This window comes from Ochotona princeps, chromosome 1 (assembly GCF_030435755.1).
Source record: "Ochotona princeps isolate mOchPri1 chromosome 1, mOchPri1.hap1, whole genome shotgun sequence".
Lineage (NCBI taxonomy): Eukaryota > Metazoa > Chordata > Mammalia > Lagomorpha > Ochotonidae > Ochotona > Ochotona princeps.
In genome coordinates this window covers 45,888,595-45,915,473 of record NC_080832.1, presented here as the reverse complement: position 1 = coordinate 45,915,473, position 26,879 = coordinate 45,888,595, and the positions used below count along the sequence as shown (strand labels likewise).

The 26,879-nt window shown below is 38.5% G+C and overlaps 1 protein-coding gene across 1 annotated transcript; it reads left to right on the top strand.

The window, feature by feature from the left end:
* Nucleotides 1-595: 595 nt before the first annotated feature.
* LOC101516384 (amine sulfotransferase-like) lies at nucleotides 596-26,001 on the top strand. Its single transcript, XM_012930469.3, has 6 exons — nucleotides 596-734; nucleotides 9,812-10,020; nucleotides 15,263-15,389; nucleotides 16,161-16,255; nucleotides 24,560-24,746; nucleotides 25,883-26,001. Exons 1-6 carry the CDS (start codon nucleotides 596-598, stop codon nucleotides 25,999-26,001), a joined length of 876 nt encoding a protein of 291 aa, XP_012785923.2.
* Nucleotides 26,002-26,879: the final 878 nt, after the last annotated feature.

Below are 26,879 nucleotides of genomic sequence, written 5' to 3'. Positions count from 1 at the left end.
TTATCCAGAGGAATTGTCTTCATCAGGATGTCAACAACTGTGAGTAGGAAACAAAAGATATAAAGCCTCTTTCAAAACTCTTCTTTTTCCAATTTTCTGTTTTCCCTCTTCTCTTTGTCACAATAATGATATAATAAGTGAGAGAGTCAGTCACTGTTTACATTACATTCATTAAAATTCTTAGTTCTGTATCAATTTGAAAAGTAACTAATAAAATCATAAATTCTAAGCAGTGCTATGTTAGAATTACAGAATCTGACCAAATAGTTAATATCAAATCTTCCCAGGTCTGCTCAAACATGCTGTTCAACCATAATTAATGTATTGAACTTCTCTTCACCTCAGTCTCCTCAACTTTCCTTGAAATATCATAGAGAAAGCTGTATATAAACTCATAGTCTCTTAGTTTGCTCATTTCTAAAATATTGATAAAAGCCATAAAGCAACATTGAATTATTATGAAATTAAAACTGCTGCATGTATGCAATGTGGAAAATGAACTGGTAGACCTGGCATTTAAATTGTGCTTGGCATTTGTTGAACAGTCCCAAAGTGTTAGTCATTCTGTTTCTGTTTTTCCTGCCAGGTGAAAATTATGAACAACACAGGAAAATATTTATTCAACTTTAAAGGTTATAATTTCAACAGCATTGCTGATATGAACAGAGTAGAAAATACAGAAAACTTTGAAATTAGAGAAGATGATGTTTTCGTAATCACATATCCCAAATCAGGTAAGTTTAAGCAGATGCTCCTCTGATAACAGTCTTCACTTTGATTTGGTAGAACACTTGTACAAATGCAATCCATTTTCAAGAGGCAGCAGTAAACCAACCCACATTAAAATGACAATTTAGGATCAGAAAAAAGCATGATTTGTATATTTTCATTTCTTATGGAATATATGAAGAAATCAAAATTTGAACCAGATGAGATGCTAGGTAAAAATTTACCTATTCATGTGGTCTGAAAAAAAAAAAAAAATATATATATATATATATATAATATATTTCAGTCAAAACATGCATATAATGTACAATAATGTATGTATTTCAATAAAACTGCATGTATGTTCATATGTATGAACACTGCATGCACATTATATACATATATATGAAGATCAGTCACAAGGATGTGACAAAAAAACAGTATCTTGTCATTATAATGTTACAAATCCGTAACCATATAATGCAGTTTACAGAATATAAAGTGAAAAGTAGGGAAACATTAGAACCTGCCAAGAAAAAGAGTTTGAAGTTGCAGAACTTAACAACAGATTAAAAGCAAACCATAGGCCTATCAATTGCTCTAAAAATTAAATTAAGAAAACTTGAATATTATGAGAAAAAGGCCTTATAATCCCTTTCTATAAAATGAGTAGGATTTTGATAGAGACAATTTCTTAAAGTAGATGTTAAGGTCATATAAGAAATATATTTCTTGCAGATATAGTTGTTGACTATATGCTCAATAATAGGGGCAAAGTATTTTTTACTTTTAAATGATATTTAATAGGGAATCTTATGTAGTTAATAAGAATTAACATTGTTTCAGCATTTTACCAGCCTCTATTGGGAAAATCCTATTATATTGTGCGCAGTTTTCAAAAATGTTTTATTGCTGTGTAAGATGTTGTTATCCTTTTGACAGGTGTTAAAAGTATAAATTAGAAAGTATAACAAGTAAATTTTGTAGGTATATTTTTAGTAGTTAGCATTAGTGGTAAAATTAATTTACATGTTTGCTTTTTTGCAAATTCATTCTTTCCTGATTCATCGTTTTCTTTTATTGATGTACCTGATTCATACTCAATAAAATTAGATTACAAGACAAAGTAAGTATGCCTTGAAAATCCAACCAGATGTATTTTTAATTTTAATTGCTTTTATTTCTCTATCACTAAGAGATAGCTTTTTTAAAAAAAAATATTTATGTATGTTTATTACTAAGTCAGATATACACAGAGGAGGAGAGACAGAGAAGAAGATCTTCCATCCGATGATTCACTCCCCAAGTGAGCCGCAACGGCCAGTGCTGTGCCGATCCGAAGCCGGGAACCTGTAACCTCTTCCAGGTCTTACATGTGGGTGCAGTGTCCCAATGCATTGGGCCGTCCTCAACTGCTTTCCCCGGCCACAAGCAGGGAGCTGGATGGGAAGTGGAGCTGCCAGAATTAGAACCGGCGCCCATATGGGATCCCGGGGCTTTCAAGGCGAGGACTTTAGGTGCTAGACTATGCCGCCGGGCTCACTAAGAGATAGATTTAAGGTAAAAATAATCACCACTCAAATTTTATGCTTTGAAAAACTCAGTTACAAATTTTGCTGTTAGAACACAGGGTTATTACTACTACTTATACAATTGCAGTACTACTACTACAGATACACGGAGTAAAATCTGAGAAAAAGGTAGATCAAAATATAGAGGAAAAGCAGTGCAAACCACTGACTCATTTCCCAAATGCTCTGAGTGACTTCATTGGGCCAGATCACAGTCAGAACTGAGTTAGGAATATGGTCCCAGGTTCCTATGTGAACAGAAGCAACTCCATTAATTGCATCCTTAATATACCACTCAATAAAGAAAGTGGGCATCATGGTAAGCAGATTAACAGCTGAGCCATAAATGTCATCTTGAAAAACTCTGCTTACAATCTTCAATAATGAATAAGAGGGGTCAGATATTTAACCTAGTAGTTAACATACTTGTCCCCAACATTGTAATATTTGAATTGAATAAATGATTTCTGCTTTAGTTTCTGACTCTGGCTCATTGCTAAGAGAGGAGAAAAACAGTTGTAACTCAGTAAGTTATTTCCTGCATTTTGGAGTTTAAGAAGTAGATAAGGCATCTGTCATCTTTCAATCAATCAATCTATCTATCTAATTTACTGAAATCAATCATACTCTGCATTCGTGCAATAAATACATTTTAAGATAAGCAATAATAAAGTAAGTCTGATAGAACCATATGCCAAATAAAAATACAGTTTTGTAAAACTCTAATTTGGACTTCTCTCAAACCAGTGGTTAACATGCTATCCTACTGCAGTTTCAATGATCTGTAATTACTTTTAAAGGTAATGCATATAAGTGAAATCATTTTTCTATTCAATTATTTTTGATACTATTTGTCTGTATTCTCATCCAAATTTTTTTCTTGCTTCTTGCTTGTTAAAGCCATGAATAGAGTGTAAGAAGAGTAAGCTGTCCCAAAAATTAAAAAACATAAAATCAGGCAAGGAAATGAATGGAGGAAGGGAGAGGATGAGGTGGGGAGGAAGAAGGGGACTTTCATATTAGAAAAGTATCCAATCTGTTAAATGTCAACTAAAGTGGGTCTCAGACGGGCCGCCTCATGCCTGGATTCCACACGACTGCCACCACATGCACATGGTGAGCTGTCCCTGGGCCTGCCTGGGTTCTGGGGACTGCTCCCTTTGGGGCGAGTACACCAAGGGAGGAGGTGTCCATGACTGGGCAGATCCAGGGCCCACACGCCCCCTCATTGGGCGGTGAATGGGACTGGGAACGGGCACGACCTTGGGCCTGGGAGTTTAAACTTCCAGCAGCCTCCCAGCTGCTGGTGGGTCTCAGGACCAGGCGTCCCAGACGACTGCCACCACGTGCACATGGTGAGCAGTCCCCGGGCCTGCCTGGGCTCTGGGGGCTGCTCCTTTCAGGGTGAGTACACCAAGGGGGGAGTTCTCCGTGACTGGGCAGGTCCGGGGCCCACCCACCACCATCATTGGGCGGTGAGTGGGATTGGGGAGGGGCACGACCTTGGGCTTGGGAGTTTAAACTTCCAGCAGCCTCCAGGCTGCTGGAGGTTCTCAGGACAGGGTGTCTGATGCCTGGATTCCAGATGCCAGCCACCATGTGCACATGTTGAGCTGTCCCCAGGCCAGTGTGCGATTTGGTTCCTGGCTCTCCCTGCTGTACCCCAGCCGAGCAGCTATGGGGATTTGGTTCTTTAATTTGCTGCTTAGGTAGCTCCAGGTTGATCCCACTGAGCTTCTATGAGGTGAATCAATCATAAAGATTCCCAATGATATTAACTATTTCTTTGAAAAACTTGTCATCACTGAACAATGCTGACCACCACATACCAGTCCATGCAAAACCTATGGCTTGTGGCTTGTCCATCAGAATCATATCCTGTTACCTGACATGATGATGGTTCAGGAGAAGGGTCACATCAAGCAGGGCCATGATATTAACTAGCATTCAAGAACCGTATCTGGGGGTAGATTCTGTGAGGGATGTGTGGGCCAAATCCTGTGGAAATTCTAGCCCCAGAGGTTGGCTCGAGGGTTGCGGTGGTGATGGACTAAGCTAGGTGTGACCAAGGAGCCTGCCATCAATCACAGGTAAAGGAACCCGCAACAGTCTGGACTGCTCAAGGCAGCAGCACCCAAATGTGCATCCTGAATAGGGTGTGGGGTGGGCCGGGCTGCAATGTTCACCAACTAATACAAGTCCAAATGGGAGGACAGGCTACGCCAGGCACTGGCCTAAACCCATTGGCATGTATGAGAACTGGGTCCGGGAGTGGATCAAGTGGAAGACCTGGGGGAAACACTCCTGGGGAGTCACAGCTCCCGCTGGTGAACATGTGGTCCAGACCTGGGGGTCGGACAAGCTGGGCAAAGTAGTTCCAACAGCTGCCTAATGTGTAAATTGGTAATGGAACGGCATGTACTGGTCTGGACTGAGCAAACCTTAGCCCACAAGCAAAACTAGAAACCAGCATGGAGCACAGGTCATGCCGAACTAGGCTCATGTACCTACTGGTCTGCGTGAGCCAGGAACGCTAAGCCACAGTGTCTAAGGCAGAGGTTGGGACAGGTGAGGGGCTGAGCCAAGCTGAGTCAGAGCAACCACTGGCAGGCATGTGATCTACGGCTGGGAACAGTCCCGGTTGGGGAGCTAAGGGGACAACCCTAGCTGGGTTGAGGTTCCCACCAAAGGGTGCATGTGCTGGAATGGGGGCTGCGTTCTAACTAGAAAACAGTCATAGTCTCCCTTGGCACAAGTGTGGACTGGGATTGGATGCACCGAGCTGGGCCAGACTCCAACACCCTCTGGTGTCCTGAAGGACCAGGGTAGATGTGGGATGGACTAGGCTAGGTCTCAACCCCTACTGAGCCATGTGTGAGCTATATGTGGGTATGGATGAGCCATGACAGGGCTGAAACATCCAACAACAAGAACCAGAATGGGGTGAAAGCCAGCCAGGAAAAGCCACTGTTCCTGCTAGGACAGGAGGTGAACTGAGTAGGGCTGGCTCATGGACCCCCTGGTATGAGCAAAATCTGGCATTGGGAGAGGTTCTGACGGAGAAACCTGGGCAACTCCTCTGGCAGGACACAGACCCTGCAGGTAAGCGCAAGAAGCATGATAGGAAACAGCCCAGAATAGGCCATGGAAAGTTACCCATTGGCATACATTTGGCATGGGTCGGGGGCAGACCAGGCTGAATCAGTTCACGTCATCTACTGGCAAATCCAAGCACCAGAACAGTGTGGGTCGAGCCAGGTTTGGTTGCAACAAAAACTAGTGCACAATACGGAATGCCAACGTGAGGTTGCCTGTACTGGATGTGACCGCAGTGCCCAACCAGCAAGCGTGAGAACCAGGAAGGGAGGGGGTGGAGCCAGCAGGGGGAATATGGGGAGGTACCCTTGCTGGAAAGCTACTCTCACTGGAGAGCGTGAGCTGGGATGGGGACAGACCAGACTAAGCAAGGCTACAACACCTGTAGGCTTCATGTGGACTGGATCAGGCAAAAGCCAGGCTGGGCTGATTATTCCTGCTGGTGCAAGCATAAATTAGAGTGGATGAGGGGTGTTTGGGCTTAGCCACAGCATCAGCTGGCAGAAGCTGGCACTGGGGGTCTATTTCTGTCAAGTTAAACCACAGAACCACCTGGAGAGTGCACAATCCAGAATTGAGAGTGGCCTTGGAGGGAAATAGTGGGCTCTTCCCTCTTGGATTACCAATTCCATGGTAGGGCATGAAAACTAGGACAGGGGCTGGGGTGGCTAGACAGACACCCAACAGCATCTGTGTTGGCTGCATAGTGGAACTGGTTAGATGGAACAAAGCTTTAATACCCATTGACATGTACGAGAACCGAATGGGGTGTGGGACAGACTGGACTGGACTACTGCTACACATACTGGCAAACCAGGGTAGGGGGCGGGCATGGTGGGAGCTATTGTGGGTCACTCCAGCTAGGCTGCAACTCCTATTGCTTTATGTGAGGGCCAAGTATGTGCCGAGCAGAGCCAGGCTGGACTGCAACACCCATTGGTTCCAGTGGAAGTCGGGGCTGAAAACAGAACCAACCCAATGATTGCAACAACCAGCTGATCAGGGCGATGGACTGTGCCGGGCCCTGTACTTACTAGAACATACAAGAATCTGGTAGAGGGGCCCGGCGGCGTGGCCTAGTGGCTAAAGTCCTCGCCTTGAAAGCCCCGGCATCCCATATGGGCGCCGGTTCTAGTCCCGGCAGCTCCACTTCCCATCCAGCTCCCTGCTTGTGGCCTGGGAAAGCAGTTGAGGACGGCCCAATGCATTGGGACACTGCACCCGCGTGGGAGACCCAGAAGAGGTTCCAGGTTCCCGGCATCGGATCGGCGCGTACCGGCCCATTGCGGCTCACTTGGGGAGTGAATCATCGGATGGAAGATCTTCCTCTCTGTCTCTCCTTCTCCCTGTATATCCGGCTTTCCAATAGTAATAAAATCTTAAAAAAAAAAAAAAAAGAATCTGGTAGAAGAACACCTCAGACAAAGATTTTTTGGAGATCTCCCCAATCAAAATGCTGGACTCAGAACCCTAACCAGAAAAGACAGAAGACAGAATAGGTCCATCAGCCATCTCAGCTATATGTTGGTAGTGAAATATGGGGCAAACAGAGACTCTATGATGGACTATGTCAACTAGTGGACTCTTCAAACCTCATAGTGCTTGGAGTGGCAAGATTAGCAGTGATTCATAACTAGTGAACTATCAAAACCACTTGAGCAAGAACCTTGCAGCATGCCCTACATCCGGGACATGGGGAGGGGAGGAAATTGGGTGTGCCTTCTCCCTTAATACCCCCCCTTTAAACATGAAGAAAACAATATAGAAATAATAGTCTTATCCACTTTCCTATACCCTTGAACATTTTTACCCTAATTAACTACATAAAGATTGTCAAAAATATAATAATAAAATAATACATGTCAATTAAAACTTAAGATAACAAAAAGTATATGGAGCATATACGGAGAAACTCCATATAAATGTAAGCAAATAAGCACTGTCATTACAATAACATTTTTTACCTTTCAGTGCCATCTAGAGAGAAGAGATGAACCGTAATTAGTAACTGTCCTCAGTAGGGCAATACCAGCTGCTATGAATGCTCTATACCCTGGCTGTTGCCTGTGGCTCTTTCTCCCAGCAATTGCAAGGGCTCCCTCTGCTCTTTCAGAGGCCCTTCTTTGCCTGAAGCATTGTAAGAACCCCTGTCTCTGTAGGAGGGTGTAGTTTACACTTGGGGTTTGACAACCCTGACTCTATTTCTTGTTTCAGTGCTTTACACATATATTTGATGATTCTTTAGCAAGCAATGGTGGATTGTGTATGTAAAATATATGAATCTCAACCAACTACTGAGGATGATGAACAGAAAAGGTGCACAGAGGATTGTGTTGTGATTGTAAAGAAATCAGTGAAGCTTAAAATGCAGTTTTCCCACTGTCAATGTATCTCAGGAAAAAAGTAGTGGTTTCCTGCATAATTGAATGGCAGTTGTTTGATGAATATTCAGAATCGTCTAATACAATGACAGAGACAAATGACTTTTTATGTTTTAAGACAAACAAGGCAAATTATAGACACCCACACACACGTTCACATATGACCTCAGCCTATTTTGCCTTTTAAAGCTGTAACTGTTTGCCAAATGAAGTATTCAATAAATAGAAGGCTGTATTTAAAATCTAGGTAGCAGTTATGTATAGAATGATGTCAGCTTAGTCTTCAGATCAGATAGCTCCAGCCTTAAGAAAAACAAACAAAATCAAGGATGCAACCCAATAGTAGTTCAAGTGGCTAAACCGTCAACTTCCAGGAGCCTAGATCCCATATGGGCATTGATTTGTGACTTGACTGCTCCACTTTGCATGCAACCCTCTGCTTGTGGCCTCAGAAAGCAGGAGAGGATGGTCCTAAACCTTGAGACCCTGCACCCACATTGGAGACCATTAAGAAACTTCTGACTGCTGGCTTTGGATCAGCTTAGCCTCAGAGGTTACAGCCACTTTGGGAGTGAACCATCTGATAGACGATCTTTCTCTCTCTCTCTCTCTCCCTCTCTCTGTAAACATGCCTTTTCAATAGAAAGAAATACATCTCTGAAAAAGTGTAACTTACTGCATTTTTGTTTTATCAGGAAAAAAATGTGTTGCACTCTTGTGTCTTCAAGTTAAGCTTGCCGGCTTTCTGTAAATCTGCCTTTCCAATAGAAATAAACCTCTGAAAAAAATTAACTTACTGCATTTTTGCTTTATCAGGAAAAAAATGTGCTACACTTGTGTGACTTCATCTTCCTTCAAAAAAGCAATATTCATTCACTTGTTGAAACACAAATCAATTGCCACTGGCAACTAGAAATATATTTTGTAATTTACACTTGGCTTTTTTCCAAAGATAATATGTAGTACAACATGAGTTACAGTAGGTCTTTGTTGTGATCACACCAAGGCCCCAATAATTCAAATGAATATTTTTTATAGTAGGTTGTTTTGTGGGGATAAGGTTCCTGGTGATACAAGTTTGAAAGCTTCTGTATGATGTATGTGCACAGGTTCCAATAACAGGTAAAAATTCATATATCCAAGCTATGACTTACGAGGGACAGGATTCACTAAAGTGTTTGACTTCATATGATTACTTAACTTCAAAAGGAAGCAGGGCACTCAGTAAAGTCAGCAACACATTGACAATAGTCCTGAAACTCCTGGGCCAAAATTGAATATATAATAAATGCTCATGATGGGCTGTGTGCATAATAGAGGACCTTTACTAACACTGCAGACTGTGACCTTTGGCATGTCAATTCTTTCAATATGTTGACAATATTTTAAATGAAAGTGCCACTGTATTTTGCTTTCAATAGTGACGGATATGACTTAAAGTGCACCTTGCCAACAATAAATTAATCAGAGTAATCATTTATATAAATAACGGCATATAACTGTGTGATTCTATTGAATCACAGAACATTGTTATTAGAAATGGAGAATTTTCCAAGCTCTAGTCACCAGACCTGTATGGCCAAAGAGTCAATAACAACATTGAAATTGAACATAAAACTGTTTCATAAGATGGAGACTTTAAAACGGAACAAATTTTCTTTTGAAACATCTGTGACAAATGATTTTAACTTGTTGATTCTAATAAAAGAGAAAGTACTAGAAAGGAGTCTATGGATGGAGAACCAGAAGTACCCCATCCCTAGTATTAACAAATCCAACTGAAAGTGGGAGAAACAGAAGACGCTGCTTAAATGACCAGTATCACTTCTATCATGAAATCATAAAAACCCAAGTCTTGATCTTATTAACTTTAATGTAAGATATGGAAAACACTGGCTTAAATGTAAAATACAGAAGAAACCTCATGAAATAAGTGAGCTCATTCATGCATTTGGAATGTTTAAGATAAAAATAGCACTAAATCATCATAAGATAAATGATAATACTTTTTCATTATTAAAAATACGAAAAAAATATGATTCTCCATCGTGACAGGTACATTGTGGATGCAGCAGATTCTAAGCTTGATTTACTTTGAGGGACATCGGAACAGAACCGAAAAAGTGGACACAGTTGACAGAGTCCCCTTCTTTGAGTACAGTTACCCTGGAACGGACATTGGAAACAGACCGTCCCCTCGTCTCTTTGCTTCCCATCTTCCATATTATTTAGCACCTAAAGGTCTGAAGAACAAAAAAGCTAAAGTAAGTCATAAAAACAACTCATGGACTTTTTGCAGACAGAAACAGTACATTTGCTCTAACTATTGTATTACTTAGTAGGACTTTATTGTATGCTGAACCAAAAGGCAATATCTTTTTCGTAGACATGTAGATTACTACAATGTAAGCATGTTTTGATTAATAATTCTGGAGATATTTTTACATTTTATCATGTTGAATGTTTCATAAAATTAATTATTGATATTAACTTGTCCAAGTATTCGAACTATTACCAAATTATCTTCTTAGTCTTATGTGCTGTGTTAACCAACACTGCCTCAGAGAATGTGTAAGAATGTTTCTTTCCTTATGTGCACAACAGTGTGGGGCATATCAAAATTTACTAATGTTCAAGATAAAATAATCTCAGTTTTAAGTAATTTGAGAGTTCAATACTAAAATAAGATTAGCCATCTATACATTTCTGTAAACTTTTACATAGTTTTCCATTCTTTGCTCAGTTTTTAGCGTGTCTTTTACTTAATGTGTTTTCTAAGCCTTTGTGTGGAGAAGAAAATTTTTCCTATCCTGAAAAATTAAGAGGAATATGAACCTGAAAAATAAAGTAATGCTACTGTGTGACCTATGAGTCAGTGAAATATTGACAATGCCAGGATACTGTTAAATAGCAGAATGATGGACTTATGACTGCCTATGAAGGACTATACTATTGTAATATACGAGGGAAAATCAGGGGGTAGGAGGGAAGAGAATGTGAAGAGAGGGTAAGGGAAATCCCAGTACTATGGAATTGTATCATAAATTTTGTAAAGTGATTTTGTATGTATCAAAATTGCTGAAAACATAGTCATGTCAGCTTTGTTTAAACTTTGTCAAACCAATATTCAGAATGTTATACTACCATCATCTGAGCGGTCTGTGCTTATGTTGCATTTTACTGTATACATGTGAAATGATCATCTTCACATTTAATTATTACTTGTAGCCTTTGCTATATACCCACTTATATAAAGTCTTTCTGCTTTTTACTTGTTGAACATTTTACTTGGTGGGATATTATGCCCTTGATTTTAATGTTAAATAAAAATGTTACATCAAAGTATTTTTAATAGAATACCACAAGTTGAATCATCATCGATTGACTTTTGAAGCACTAGCAGTAAGCCAGATCAGAAACAATTCTAAGAATCTAATTACATTCCCTCACCTCTTTCTCTCTCTTCTTCTCTCCCCCCTTTTCTCTTAAATTTCTATTCTTTCTTTTGTCTCATTTTGAGATAACAAACCTTTAATTCCATTAAAATGAAGGATAAAATGCTCCACAGCCAGAATTGCTCAATAAACAAAAAGAATAACTGTATAACAGTGGGAATATATTCAAGGGCTATAAACAAGAATTAAATATGAAGATCACCGTTTCTCACACACACAGTAAAATCTAAAATAAGTGCAAATCACCTAAACCATGGTGGCATGACCTTCTTAACCAATGGTTTGGCAAAGATACAATAAAAAATTGTGTTGACAGAACTATGTTTGCAGCAGTATTGATACAAAGAAGTATTTTTGTTTTGTTTCTTGGTCTTTTTGAAATTATTTTCTTATTTGGCTTCAAATCCACTTATAAGGGACAAAATGTGGAATTTGTCTTTCTGTGTCTGATTTATTTCATCCATTGTAATGTCCATATTTTCAGCAAATTGTAGATTTTCATTCTTTCTAGAACTAACATCTCATTGTGTGTGAGTATATTTGTATACCACATTTTATTCATCCATTCTTCTGACATTAGACAACTTTGTTGATTATGTATTTTAGTGATTGTGAACGGTGCCTGCTATAAACATGGTAGGGCAGCTATCTCTTGGATACATCATGTTCATCACTTCTGAGTACACAAACAGAAATGAGATTGCTAGATCCTACGATAAGTCTATTTCTTGGTGGCTTGTGTTTCTTTTTAAGTTTTATTTATTTTTCGTGGGAAGTTGAGACAATGAGAGGGGTCTTTGTTCAGTTGCTTCACTTCCCAAATGGCTGCAATGGCCAGAGATGAGGTGACCCATTATTTCAAATTTTACTTATCTGTGTTTTCTCTTTTTTGTTCTGTTAGTGTAGATAAATATTTGTACACTGTGTTTATCTTCTCAAAAAAAAAAAAAAACAGGCCATGGTATTGTTATCTTTTGTAGTTTTTTATGCTTAACGTGAATTGCACCTGTTACAATCCTTGTGAATTTTTTTGCTCACTGCTGATTTGTGGCTTCATTTATTCTTATCTTTCAATATGTTCTAGTCTAGATATATCATTTGTTTGAGAAATTTCTCTTTTCCTGTAAGTTCTTACTGCTCTAGCTTTTCTCTGAATACTTCTTTGTAGCCCATGGCTAATTATAAGTTGTGTTTTAATTATTATTTAATCGAACTAATTGATTCAATTCAATAGTTTAATTTAGTCTAAATTAAATATAGATAGATTTAAAAATATTTTAAATAATTGAATGTAGTAATTTCTTCAGTTACATATGGATCATTCTATAGTATTTTGTTTAAACTCCATGTATCTAGGAATGCTTTCTTATTCTTCCCATTAGTGATTTCTTTGTTTTGTTCTTTGTTTTGGAGAAGAAACATTTTAACCTTGTAAAATTTAATGAGACTCGATATTGATCTTAATAGTTGATCTAAGTAGAAGAATGTTCATTCTATAGTTTTGGGTGGAATGACTTGCAAATGTTCATTGGTCTATTTTCTCAATAATGTGATACAAATCCAATGTGTATTTGTTGCTATGCTTTGTGGATGATCTGTCCATTGAAGAGAGCTAGACGCTGAAGTCACTTACTGTTACTCTTTTGGAACCTATCTCTCTTTAGGTGTAATAGTATTGTGTGTACAGGGATGAATTTTGACTGGTGTATTTATTTATGGCTGTTAATAGCTTTGCGATGAATTGTAACTTTTATCATAATCTTCTCTGTTTTTAGTTCCTAAGTAAAAGTATATATTTCCTTGAATATGATGATAGGCCGACAGCTAGTTTTTTTTGCTTCCAATTGTATTTTATATTTCATTTCCTGCCTTTTCTTTGTTAAATCCATGAATATGTTTATTTTAATGTGAGTTTCTTGTACTGTCAACACCAATAAAAGTCTCTGGGCTTGAGAATGTAATCCACTTATATTCAAGCCTCCTATCAACAAATAAAAGCTAGCACCTGTCATTTTGTTGCTTGGTTACTGAGTATAAACCATCTGCTGGTGAATTCGGTGGTCTCATATTTTCATATTTATTTCTTACGTAGGACTCCCATCAGAATTTCTTTTAAGGCTGGTGTTGTGGTAGTGAATTATATAAATATTGCTTATCTGAGAAGTAACTATGTGGTTTCCTAGATTACGTATCTTGTACCTTTCACCCTGTGGATTATGAGAGCCAGGGCCTTGTTTTTTGGTGCTGAGGGAGACAGAGAAGGTTGTCCCTATTCAGCTAACAAGTGATACATGCTTGGTGGTACCCATTGCTGTTGCTCTCATACTGTCTGATGTGGATTGACCTTCAAACGTCCTCCTAGAGGGGTACAACAGGTGTAATGGTTTGTCATGCCAATAGCCCTAATTTTGGGGCTTCGGGATATGAACTGAACCCTGCCCCTGACTATAGTATTATGATATCATTGTTAGAAAATGGCATTGCAAGATTTTAATTTGAGAATTCATTAGGAAGCTTCTTGATCCATTACACTGTTGACATTTGATATGCTACACAAATAAGTAAAACTGAAGCATACTTTGTTGCAGGGGAAATGCTATTGACTTTGCCCTAATATGTTTTTCCATGATATTTTTCTCGTAATAAATTTTTTTCATTCTTTGCCAATCTGGAACAAGCAAACTTGTATTTTTAAGTGATCTTCATTAGGATATGCACAATCATCAATATCATATAGTCCTTCTTGTCATGTTTTTTGGCTATATATATATATATATATATATATGACTTGTTTACTTTTAATGCAAAGGCAGATTTACAAAGAGAAGGGGAGACAAAGAGAAAGATCTTCTGTCCACTGGTTCACTCCCAAGTGACCACAATGGCCAGAGCTGGGCTGATCCAAAGCCAGGAGCTAGCAGCTTCTTCTGAGTCTCCCACATGGGTGCAGGGTCTCAAGGCTTTGGACTGTCCTCTACTGCTTTCCCAGACCACTAGCACAGAGCTGGATAGGAAGTGAAGCAGCCAGAACACAAAACTGGCCATATGGGATCCCCGTGCATGCAAGGTGAGCATTTAGCCACTATGCATTTGCACTAGCCGCATGAGTTAATTTTACTCAATGAAGTGACATTTATTTCCAATTTTAAATTATTTCATACTATTGTCCTAATTTTTGCTTTATATATTATAATTACAAATACGGTGCTTATGTATGTTGTGTGCTCTGCCACCTTTATTGGAGGTTTCATATTCATTTATGTTCAATTTTTTCATCTTACTTAAGTGTCTTCTTCTTTAAAAAATGCTTTCATATTCCAAGAACAAAAAATGTATTTATCTGGACACCAAGGAGTTAGTTTTTTTTAAAAACATTTAGGAAAGTACTGTGTTGCATGTTGTGAGATAGAAATACTTCCTTTGAATATATGAGTATTTATTTGTAGCATCATAAGCACTTCTGCATGGTTTCACTAATCTTCATTGCTATGTAAAACAACAAGTAACATTTATGAAATGTAGTTGATGCAGATTATATGCAATCTAAAACGTAATTATGCCTCCACAATTAAGGTCAGATTTAGAAATGTATCTTAGAATTATAAACATATTTGCAATTTCATGTGAATAATATTACTTATTTAAACACTTTTGCAATGGCAAGCAAAATTTATAACAGGCAGGAACAGAGAGAAGTATATTCCCGTATGTGCAACACAAGGATGGGCTCACAGTGAAACAACAGATAAGTCTGTAATTTGTTGGGAGACACCTCAGTGGCAGTATGCTGGACTTCCGAGGGCAATTGGAAGTCACCTAGTGAAAGACTGGAGAGGAGAACAATGGGGAGCGGGGTGGGAGAGGGTGGGGAAGGGTAACCCCAATGCCTATTAAACCATGCCATAAAATAAAAAAATTTTTAAAGAAATTGTTCACTTGCATACTGGCTGAAATCAATGACTATACATTAATGGAATGAAATAATATGTGAATCTTGAGGAAAAAATGTGAAAGGATAATTGAGAATTCTGTTTTGTATTTTCATTTGCAGGTTATTTATGTCTACAGAAATCCCAAGGATATTATGGTCTCATACTTTTATTTTTCAAATTGGCTAACTATTTTTGAAACTACAGATACCATAGACGATTTCATAGAAAAGTTTCTGGATGGAAATGGTAACGTTATTTTTCAACAAATATTTATTTGACATCACACTGTTACATTGCAAAACTCTTGAATGTAGGAAACATTTTAGAGAAACAGAAATTGCAGTAAGAGCAGAACCCACAAAGTGCTTAAATTCTGACAGTAACTTTGTCAGCATCTTAGTAGATTCTTAGCCTTCATCATGTTTGCAAAGATATTTTTTAGAAGATATAATCACAGTAATAAAGAGTCACAAATGTTCTAGCAATTCACGCTAACTAGATCCATAGTTGGAGCCAGGTACACCAGTACATCTACTGAGTGGTTGTGGATATACTTTTACATACCTGTGAAAAACCTTATTGGCTCTGTGGACAATTCCATTCCACACTATAGAAAAAAAACAATGACACAAGAAACTTGTGCATTGACCGATCAGGCTCTGATGAATTTAGATAGCTATATTCATATATTTTATCCACAATAACAGAATAAACTGTAATTCCAGATGTTAGGGAATAAGAAGAGACATAGAAACCTGTGTTTTCAGGTAAGAAAAGTAAGCAAATAATTAAACACAGCTGTTTGGACTCAGTTCTGTAGTGATCCTTTCTTACAAACCTGGAATAGGATTGCTGAGGCAGGTTACCATGAAAACCGTGCAAATATTCCCCAGAGCACTCAGCAGCTTATGGATGCAAGTGTCCAGTACTAGGGGGTTAATTTTGATTTCTAAATATTCCAAAAGTTGGAAAAATAGCATGCTACATCTTGACCATGTACATCAATCTTTCTGATAGTTTCAGGAAGTCTTTGGTTTGATCACATCAGAGGCTGGTATGAACACAGGCATGACTTCAATATTCTCTTCATGATGTATGAGGAGATGAAGAAGGTAAGATGAGAATGCTGTTTTTAGAATGATTTTATTCAAATATCTATCTATCTATATATGTGTATACATATATTTAGTTCCAGTGAAACACCATTCTCCCAGGTGTCCTTACATCTAACCCACTTGCTCAGGCTTCTTTCTAAGTTTCTAATTTCCTTCCTCTACCTTCATTACTGGTTATCCTCAAGGCTCTCTTCTCCCTATGCATGATCACCCTTGTGATAGTTTTATGTACTTACCTGCAATAGTAAAGGCAACCTTGGAATAGCCATGCTTTGATAACCATTAACATTGTGCTGTGGGTAAGAAACTGTTACAGGTATAGGCCTAATGGTTCCAAATTGTGTGTGTTGGTGTGTGTGGGTGTGTGTTCTGTGATGCAGGTTCTCTTGATTTTTGAACGTAAAGTTTCCTGTAAAGGACAAGATTACAAGTTAGTAACAGCTACCACTGGTCTTAAATACTGTCTAAATCAAACTGAATTCAGCTGAATGTCACTGTTCTATAATGTCTGAGTGGTGCATTGATTGATAAATGAAAACAGCAAATTCCTTGATTTATTCCAAAACTAATTACTGTAATATAGGTATTGAATATGAAAGATAAAATCATTGAACCTTAAAAATGGGTCTCACAAAATGTCAGTATGGCCAGATATCCAGCAAGCAAAATCATAAATCATTTAATAAATCATATCAAATTTAATATTTGTTTATTAGAAAAAAGATTTCTAAAAATCACACATGTTTCATAAGTATATCTAATTTCTGATATTTAATTTTATATATAAAAGTAAGATTGTTATCATTTTCTTAAAAATAACATAGAAACAGCAAACTAATAAATAAGCATTAATAAGACAAAAAAAGTGGAAAAGGATTTGTATATTCTCAGAAACAGTAAAGTATGTGACACCATTAAGAACTGAAGGGGGAGTGATGAAAGACCAACATAGAGGGGTTTGCAAGCATCTGATTTTCCAAGATTTGCAGGCAGTTATAGAGTGAAGTCTTTAATCCTAAAGAAATAAGCAGGCATTTTTGAGCTGTAGCAAAGTTACCAATGGTATAGAATAGCACCTTCAGAATACCCTTCCTATTAGTGCATTATAAATTTGGGATCTTGCTTAGGAGCAAGGAAGATACTTAGAGAGAAGGGTTGGCAAGATCAGCACCGCTAAAAAACCAGTTATTTAGGACAGTTGGTGTTTTCCTAATCCAGGACACAGCTTGAACATAAAATCGACTTGCAGCCCTGTAGGGAATACATTTTAGATATCTGCCCTAAGGAGAAGAATCTGCCAACAAGAGTTGTAATGACCACAATAGAAGAAGAGACTGAGGCACAATGAATATTGCTCTCCAGGAATTAATTCTGAAAGACATCAAGAAAACAGGGGATATAGAATTCATAATGCTTTGTATAAAGCTTCTGAACGATGAGAAGGACATGCAGGAGATCAAGATGTTTAAGAAACATCTAACACAGGAAGTAGCAGCAATGAATCAAATGAAAGCTGATGTATTAGAAGTTAATAACTCTCAGCTCGTCCCCTACAGGTATGCTACCACAGGGCGTGGGGGAGTGAAGGCACTCTCTGTGTGCGCCCCCTGTGCGCAGGATCACAAGGCTCGGAGCACGGGACTATAGGGTGTGGGGTATTCCAGGTGCTCTCTGGAGGCGCCTCCTGCGCAGGCCCGCCCACCCCAGCGCTTGCAGGGGACTGACCGCCCCAGCGCTAGCACGGGACTGCCCAGCCCAGAGGCGTGCTTGGGTTCCTGTGGGATAGCACCGCCCAGCTGAGTGCCACACCGCAAAGGCACGGGGGAGTATTCAGTGTGCCTTTTGCCTTTCTCCCAGACACAGCTTTGGCAGTTTCAAGGCACTCTCCCGGTGTCTCTAGATGCTGGAGTCTCGGGGGGGAGGGGTGGGGAGACGAGCACCAATTGTGTTCAGGCTCTGTGCATGCCCCTGGGGGGCCAACTCCCGAAGCCTCCAACCCACCACTGTCCCCACCCAACTCACTCAAACCTCAGGTTCTTGCAGTTTGCCTCTTCCTCTGGTGGGAACCCTCGCCGCGGATGCGTCTCTCAGCTACTGTGTCTGTTGCTGGTCTCGGCGGGTGTAGGCGGGTGGAACCTGGAGGCTGCGGAGGTCCCGGCGGGGCTTGGCGACCAGGGTGGGCGGATGCCAGCGGGTCCCGGTGGCTCAGGGTCCTGGTGTACGCAGCGGGGGGAGTCCTGGCGGGTCCTGGTGACCAGGGTGAGCAGATGCCAGCAGGTCCTGATCACCGCCTGTCCTCACGGCCACAGCGTGTGCTGGTCGGTCGGCGGCTTTCAGCGTCTGCGGGTGGGTCGGTTGGCGGCTTTCAGCGGCTGCATTCAAAGGTGACTCAGCAGGTCAGGAGCGGAAAGTCGTCTTCCCTGCCCTTCGTTTTGTTTTTCCCTGGTTGCTCTTCCGAGCTGTGTGGATTTTTTTGGATCCACACTGTCCAGGGAACTTCATGTTCTTCTCCGTGTAGTTCTATGTTGCTCCACTTACGCGTTCTAGGCCTCTCTGTCTGTGAGCTCTCTCACAGTCTTCCTCCTATGTCGGCCATAGCCATATATGAAAAACCCAACGCCAGCATCATACTGAATGGAGAAAAGCTGGAACCCTTCCCACTGAGATCTGGAACAAGACAGGGATGTCCACTTTCTCCACTACTATTCAACATAGTCCTAGAGGTACTCGCTGAGGCCATAAGACAAGAAAAAGAAATCAGAGGAATCCAAATGGGAAACGAAGAAGTCAAACTCTCACTATATGCAGATGATATGATTCTTTATGTAGAAGAGCCAAGAGACTCAATACAGAGACTGCTAGAACTTGTACGAGAGTTTGGTAGAGTGGCAGGGCACAAAATTAATGAACAAAAATCAACAGCCATAGTGTATGCGAACAGCCCCAAGATGGAAAAAGACTTAACCAGCAAGATACCATTCAAAATAACAGAGAAAAGTATGAAATATCTGGGAATAAATCTAACCAAAAATGTAGGAGACTTATTTGAAGAAAACTACAAACTACTTAAAAAAGAAATTGAACAAGACCTCAAAAGATGGAGTAACATCCCGTGCTCCTGGATAGGTAAAATCAATATCATTAAAATGTCTATACTGCCAAAAGCAATATATACATTCAACGCAATCCCAATCAAATTGCCCAAAACATTCTTCATGGAACTGGAAACAATGATCCAAAAGTTCATCTGGAAGCACAAAAAACCACGGATAGCTAGAACCATCCTGAAGAACAGGAAGTTAGCAGGGGGAATCACAGTTCCGGACCTCTGGACATACTATAGGGCAGTGGTTATCAAAACAGCCTGGTACTGGCACAAAGATAGAGAGGAAGATCAATGGAGCAGAATAGAAACACCAGAAGGAAACCCACACAGATACAGCCAAATAATCTTTGACAAAAAGACAAACGACAATCCAGGCAAATGGGAAGATCTGTTCAATAAATGCTGTTGGGACAACTGGTTAATAGCCTGCAGAAACAAAAAAATAGATCCACATCTCTCACCATACACTAAGATCAGATCTAAATGGATAACAGATCTAAACCTACATCCAGAAACCTTCAAACTTTTGGAAGAAAATGTTGGAAACACACTGCAACACTTAGGGGTAGGCCCTCACTTCCTAAAAAAGACTCCAAATGCAGTAGAAATCAAGACCAAAATAAACAAGTGGGACCTCATCAAACTAAGAAGCTTCTGTACAGCTAGAGAAACAATCAACAAAGTAAAAAGGCAACCCACAGAATGGGAGAAGATCTTTGCACACGACATAGGTGATAGAGGGCTGATCTCCAGAATATACAAAGAGCTACAAAACAACCAAAATGCCAAAACAAACAAGCCACTCAAGAAATGGGCACGGGAAATGGGCAAACACTTCACAAAGGAACAATCCCAAATGGCAAATAAACATATGAAAAAATGTTCAAGTTCCCTGGCAATAAGGGAAATCCAAATTAAAACATCAATGAGGTACCACCTAACGCCAGTAAGACTGGCCCACATGAATAAAAGCACCAACAACACTTGTTGGCGAGGTTGCAGGGAAAAGGGATCCCTACTCCACTGCTGGTGGGGCTGCAGGCTGGTACAGCCTCTATGGAAATCAGTATGGAGAATATTCAAACAACTCAAATTCAACATACCGTATGATCCAGCAATAGCACTCCTAGGAATATATCCAGAACAATTGTTTTATGAGAAACCAACATGCACTCCTATGCTCATAGCAGCACAATCAGTAATTGCAAAAACATGGAAGCAACCAAAATGCCCATCAACAGAGGATTGGATAAGAAAGCTATGGTTCATCTACTCCATGGAATACTACTCAGCTATTAAAAAAAACAAAATGCAGTTCTTTGTGGCCAAATGGGCCAAACTGGAAACCATAATGCTAAGGGAAATGAGCCAATCCCAAAAGGTTAAATACCACATGTTTGCCTTAATTTAAGATGATATGATGTTATGTATAACATGTTATGTTTTGAATGTTATATGTTGTGTATAAACTAAATTGAAGTATAGGTGAGGTGGTCACAGAAGGTGGCTGGGAACTCGCATTTACTTTCAACATGTTGGCTACTCATTACTATGTCAATTAATTCCATAATGATGTAAATTTTTGCTGATGGTATGATGGAGCTTTCAATTGACTGGGATAATACTCTGCTAGCTCTGTCTTCAGACCAGAGAGGGTATACCTAAGAAGACGTTGAACTTGACTGGACAATAAGATGCTGGACTCTATGTTTGGTGTATGCTTGCAATGGGGGAATCTCAACTGAACTTGAGCTGTGGTTATGCAACAAGGTGGAGGAATCCACCATGGTGGGAGGGTTTGGGCAGGGGTGGGAGTACCCAAGTATCTATGTAACTGTGTCACATAATACAATGTAATTAATGAAGTTAAATAATAAAAAATATATATTTTCATAAAAAAAAGAAGTTAATAACAGTGGAGCAAATTTAAAATACAGTATAAAATCTCAATAATAGAATGAATGAGACAGAAGAAGGAATCACAGAATTGAAAGTTATTTCTTGTCACATTGGAGAAACAAGCAAAAAGATGGAAGAAGAGCTGGGCCAAGCTAAAAAAAAAAAAGTGTCCAAGAATTAAAAGACATGATTTAAAGACCCACTATAATTTTTAAAAATCAAAATTACACCATGCATCTTCTCAGACCATCGTGGAGTGAAACTAGAGACCAAGAAATCAAAACACCAAGGAAAACATGCAAATACATGAAGACTAATAAACATGGTACTAAATTATGGGGTAAAGAGGAAATCAAAAGGGAAATTAGAGCTTTTCTTGAAACAAATGTAGGCATCAACACAACATATCAAAACTTATGGGATGCAATCAAAACACTGTTAAGAGGAAAGTTTATTTCAATCACTGTATTTTTAAGAAACTGGAAAAAACACCAAATAAGGGGCCCAGCAGCATGGCCTAGCAGCTAGAGTACTCACCCTGAACATGCTGGGATCTCATATGGGCGCCGGTTCTAATCCTGGCAGCTCCACTTCCCATCCAGCTCTCTGCTTGAGGCCGAGGAAAGCAGTCAAGGATGGCCCAAGGCCTTGGGACCCTGCACCCACGTAAGAGACCTGGAGGAAGTTCCTGGCTCCCGACATCGGATCGGGGCAGCACTGGCCGTTGCGGCCACTTGGGGAGTGAATCATCAGATGGAGAATCTTCCTATCTATCACTGTTCCTCAATGTATACCTGACTTTCCAATAAAAGTAAATAAATCTTAAAAAAAGATACACCAAATAAGTGAATTGATTTTACAGTTGAAGGAGATAGAAAAACAACAGCAAAGCAATCCCAAGCAAACTAGAGACTAAAAGAACAATGCATAAGATCAATCAATGAAAGTGCTGCTTCTTGGAGAGAATCAACACAATAGATTCCTTGCTGACCCAACTAATCAAAAAGTAAAAATGGAGGGAGAAGATACCAATCATCAGCATTAGAGATGAAAAAGGAAATATAACAGATACTCTGCACATTCATAGAATTATTAGGAGCTATGACAAGCAGCTATATGCCAACAAATTAGAAGACCTTGAGGGAATGGAACGCTTTTAGAAAAGTGCAACTCAGCCTGTGATATGACACAGCTGTCCCACTCCTCAGAATAGATTCAAAGGAAGGGAAAACTGCATGAGAAGAGGATCTGTAACCATATATTTATAGCAGCACAAACTAAAAAAACAAAGACAGGGAAATAAACCAGATGCCCTCAAAGAGGTGTGGTTAATGAAAATGTGTGTTTTGATGTTTTGTTCTTTTAATTTCAATGTCATGCTTATACGGATTCATATTTTTTACAGAATAATGATTAGTAATTTATTTTTGTTACATAGTTATTATCCCCCCCAAATTAAAGGTGAGTGGTCACAAACAAAATAGTCACTACTTAACGCCCCCTTCGCCTAAAACAATCCCACCCTAGTTTCAAAGCAGTTAAAACAGCAATGTTACTATCAATGGAAATTTTCTAATTGTTTTTTCTTAACTTAGCTGTTTATAGTATTCAAGCAAGATTTTAATCAACTTCATGCATTCTAGGCAATCAAAACGGTCTTGTAACTCTAACAAGCCATATATTAACAGTTGAAGAGTAGAACAGTCTTAGGCAGCTAAGCAGAGAAATCCTCAATAACTTAGCAAGTGAGGAATAACTGAACTCTACATCCTACCTGGTGAGGTCTAGGAAAAGGCAAATTGGCAATCTGACCAATAAGGCCAGACAGAGCAATTACAGAGCAGCTGACTTCTTCCTGTCTGCTCCAAACTCTATATTAGTATCTGTGTGTCTATTAGGGCTCCTGGGCAACTCTGATGGTCAGTGCAAGAGACATTACACAGTGGCATCATTTTTTTCATTTCCTCACCCATGCTTTGTTTATTCAGTGGTGCATTTTTTTGGCTCCATGGTGCTATTAATCTGTTTTAACTTTAACATGTTGTTGACTTTGTTTCATGTCTTCTCATGAGAATGTACAGTGACAGCGAAATAGAGACTACCATAGCCAGATGTAAAGACACAATGTTGTATACACATCTACTTCCAAATCAAAGATGGATTCCCAGTGAAGCTGTTGGACATATCTACATAATGGGAACTTGGACTCTCTGACATTGTTTGTACCAGACATGTCAGGGCACACTTATATAACAGACTAATGGGCTTTTATAACTGCTTATGAAGAACTATTGTAACAATATGGAGATGGTCAGTGGGCAGTGGGAATTTGAGGAGAGGGTAGGGAAATCCCAGACCCTATGGAATTGCACCTTAAAATTCATAATTTAAAAAGATATGGAAAAGCAGAGAGAAAAGTTTTGAGGTAAAGTATATAATGTCTCTGTGTGACAATTTTTTTCAATTTCTATAAATTCATCATTGAGATATTTAGAGGAATTTTATTGGAACTGTGAATCACTTGGTGATGTAATGGGGAAACAAAGTTACTGTATGCTAATGCATGAACTTTGAGCATTTTATATCTCAATGGAAATAACATTTCTATTGGATTTCATTGTCTTCATTAATGTTTTGAAAAAATCATGAAAAATTAACCACTGTTGTGTTTAATCTTACTGCAAATAATTTTAATTATTTTGACATAAAAAAATTGAATTCATTTTTGTTTCATCTTTATATTTGGTCATTATTAGTTTTTAGCATTTTGGTTTTTTTACTAACCAAAAACCAGGAAAATTTTTCTAGGACTATCATTAACCTTTTCCATGTAAAATTTGGATGTCTGCTAATAGAAATTATTTCATTTATTTATTTTAAATTCTAATATCTTTCATTCTAAGTCCTGATTTCCAGGTTTAATATTTTCAGAATTATTTTCAACAGAAGTAATAGTATTGTGCTTTTCCCAGTTTTAGATAAAAGTCTTACAATGATTTCCTTACTGATTATTACTTCAGATAAATGGATTATTATGTTGATAAAGATTTCTACTACTCTTACGTTATTAAGTGTTTTGCATCATACCTAATTCGATTCTATGAAAAATGTTTTTCCTCAGATACTTGAAATAATCATATTCATTTTTTTTCTTTCTGTACATGTGAAATGATCTGGTTTCATATTTTGAATCAATTGAGCATTCAAAGTAAAAACACACCAAATCACAGTGTATACTAGGCAGAAACTCATTCATTCTTTGTCAACTCAACTTTTCAAACCTGTTACTGTTTCAGGATCTCAGAGGTTCAGTGCTTCAGATCAGCAGATTTCTTGGGAAAGAACTGAGTGAAGAGGATGTGGATGATATCGTCAATCAGGCTACATTTGAAAACATGAGGTCCATTCCACAAGCAAACTATGCTCATGTTCCGAAAAGTCAAGGACTAACAAGACACAAAGGAGAATATTACATGCGAAAAGGTAATGTTCCATTGTGTATAGTCACCAAAAGTTGTCATTTTGTGCCTGGAAGACCTCACCAGGGTTTCCAATAATTTTTTCAAATGTACTAACGTTGAGGACTGCAAAGTTCCTAACTGAAAGTGAACCTTAGGAAAGCAGCAAGTTTTTTTTCTATACATATATTGCTTTTGATTAATTGTTAATAAATACTTCCATCTAGGTCACATGTTCCTTTTCTTGAAAATTGCTTTGTAAACTTTGCTTTGAAATTGCAAACATTTAATACGAAAAGAATTTCTTTTCATGCCTTTCTTTCATAGGGAATGCTCTGACAGAAACTCATTTGACGTTCTCACTCATATTTAATTTAATTAAACCTTGTAATTAAGTGGTGGAAGTTAAGTTATAAATAATTATGAAAAATTTCTATTGAAACTCTTCTTGATATTCATACTTAAATCATGTATAGCTTCTCTTTCATGTTACTTATTGTCAACTTTGGCTTGTAATTTCACAAATACATCAGTGGAATGTAATTTCATGTCAATAATAACTTGATTGAACTACTGATATTAATGCTCACATTTGTTTTATATGAGAATATGATACTTGAAAGGGCTAAATTTCATAATAATGATCACAAGCTTCTAACCAGTAAAACAACAATGGCATCTTTGGAACCCTGGTAAGTTCAGCTTCAGGACTCTCATCTTTCCATTTAAAATGGAAGGAAACGCTCACATGAAATCTTGTATTGGGAACAATATTATGTGACATATGCAGTTCACTTAGTAGGACACTTTTGAAATAGTATTTTTATGTGTTTCTTTGTTAAAAATACTAGTCTAGGAGTGAGCAGTTGCTCAGTGACCAAGATAACCATATTTCACAATGGAGAACCAGTGTTCAGTTCCATGCTCCAGCTCCCATTCCCCACTTGCTGTAAATGCAGATCTGGCAGCAGTGATGGCTCAAGGACCTAAGCTTCCATCAGTGCATGGCAGACCAGGATGGTGTTCCATTTAGTCCTCAGGTCCTTGTGAGCATTTTATGTATCAAAGAGTTGATTCAAGTGCTTATTTAATTTTCTCTCTTAAATGAACATAAAAATTCACAGAAAATTTAATTCAATCTTTCTGTATTTATCCCATAAGGCACCATTGGAGATTGGAAACATCATTTGACCGTGGCACAGAATGAAAAATTTGACAGAATTTTCCAGACAAAGATGAAAGACTTTCCTTTGAAGATCATCTGGGATATAAATGAATAGAATTCTGATAACATTGAAAATCCATCATCACATCACTTTCATTCAAGCTGTGATTATACCATTATGTGAATGAGTAAAATATGCTTAAAACAGGTACTACTGGCTCCAAGGGAAAATTTGAGAAAAAAAGAAGTTAACTCTTACTACACTAGTCAAACTGAGAACTTAAACACAGAAATAGCTAGAAATGAAAGTATTTTGATTGAAAAAATAATTTCAATTCTCATTCCACATGACATTGAGAAAAATGTGAAAAAACTAGAGAAATATAGCTGCCTATATAGATTGTTCTGTCATGTGTATTGTTCTTTTTATCAATATTTAAGCCCAAAATCATGAAATACTGAAGTTTCTTTTCACTCAAGCACCCTGGTCAGCCTTGGTATGTCCTGGCAGTCCCTGCAATCTGACCTAAACCCAGAAAAAGATCCCTGTGGTGGTGGGTATTTTATTTCTCTAATTCTATGTTAAATTGTGCTTTCAGAGTAAATGTGAAAGTAGAAACATATTTTAAATTGTATAGCTAAATAATAAATAAACATATATTATTTTAAAAATGTAATTTTATACTAAATAGGAAATATCAAAGAGGGATTAATCATGTTCAATATGGTGGGAAGCATGATTATGTTTTTAAAATTGAACATATAAAACCACATGAAAGTGTTTGCCTTGTTATGGGATGCAGCCTGTGATAGCCAGCACCCATTGACAGTTGGCAAATGAAATTTGGCTGTGTCTCCCAACCTCTGTCCTGAAGGTGGGTCCTAACAACAATGGAATGGTAATTCCATCCTTAACCACTTCCTCCACATCCTAACTACACTTTATTAACCAACCTTGGTGATAATAGAGCACAATAGCAAATCACAAGTCCA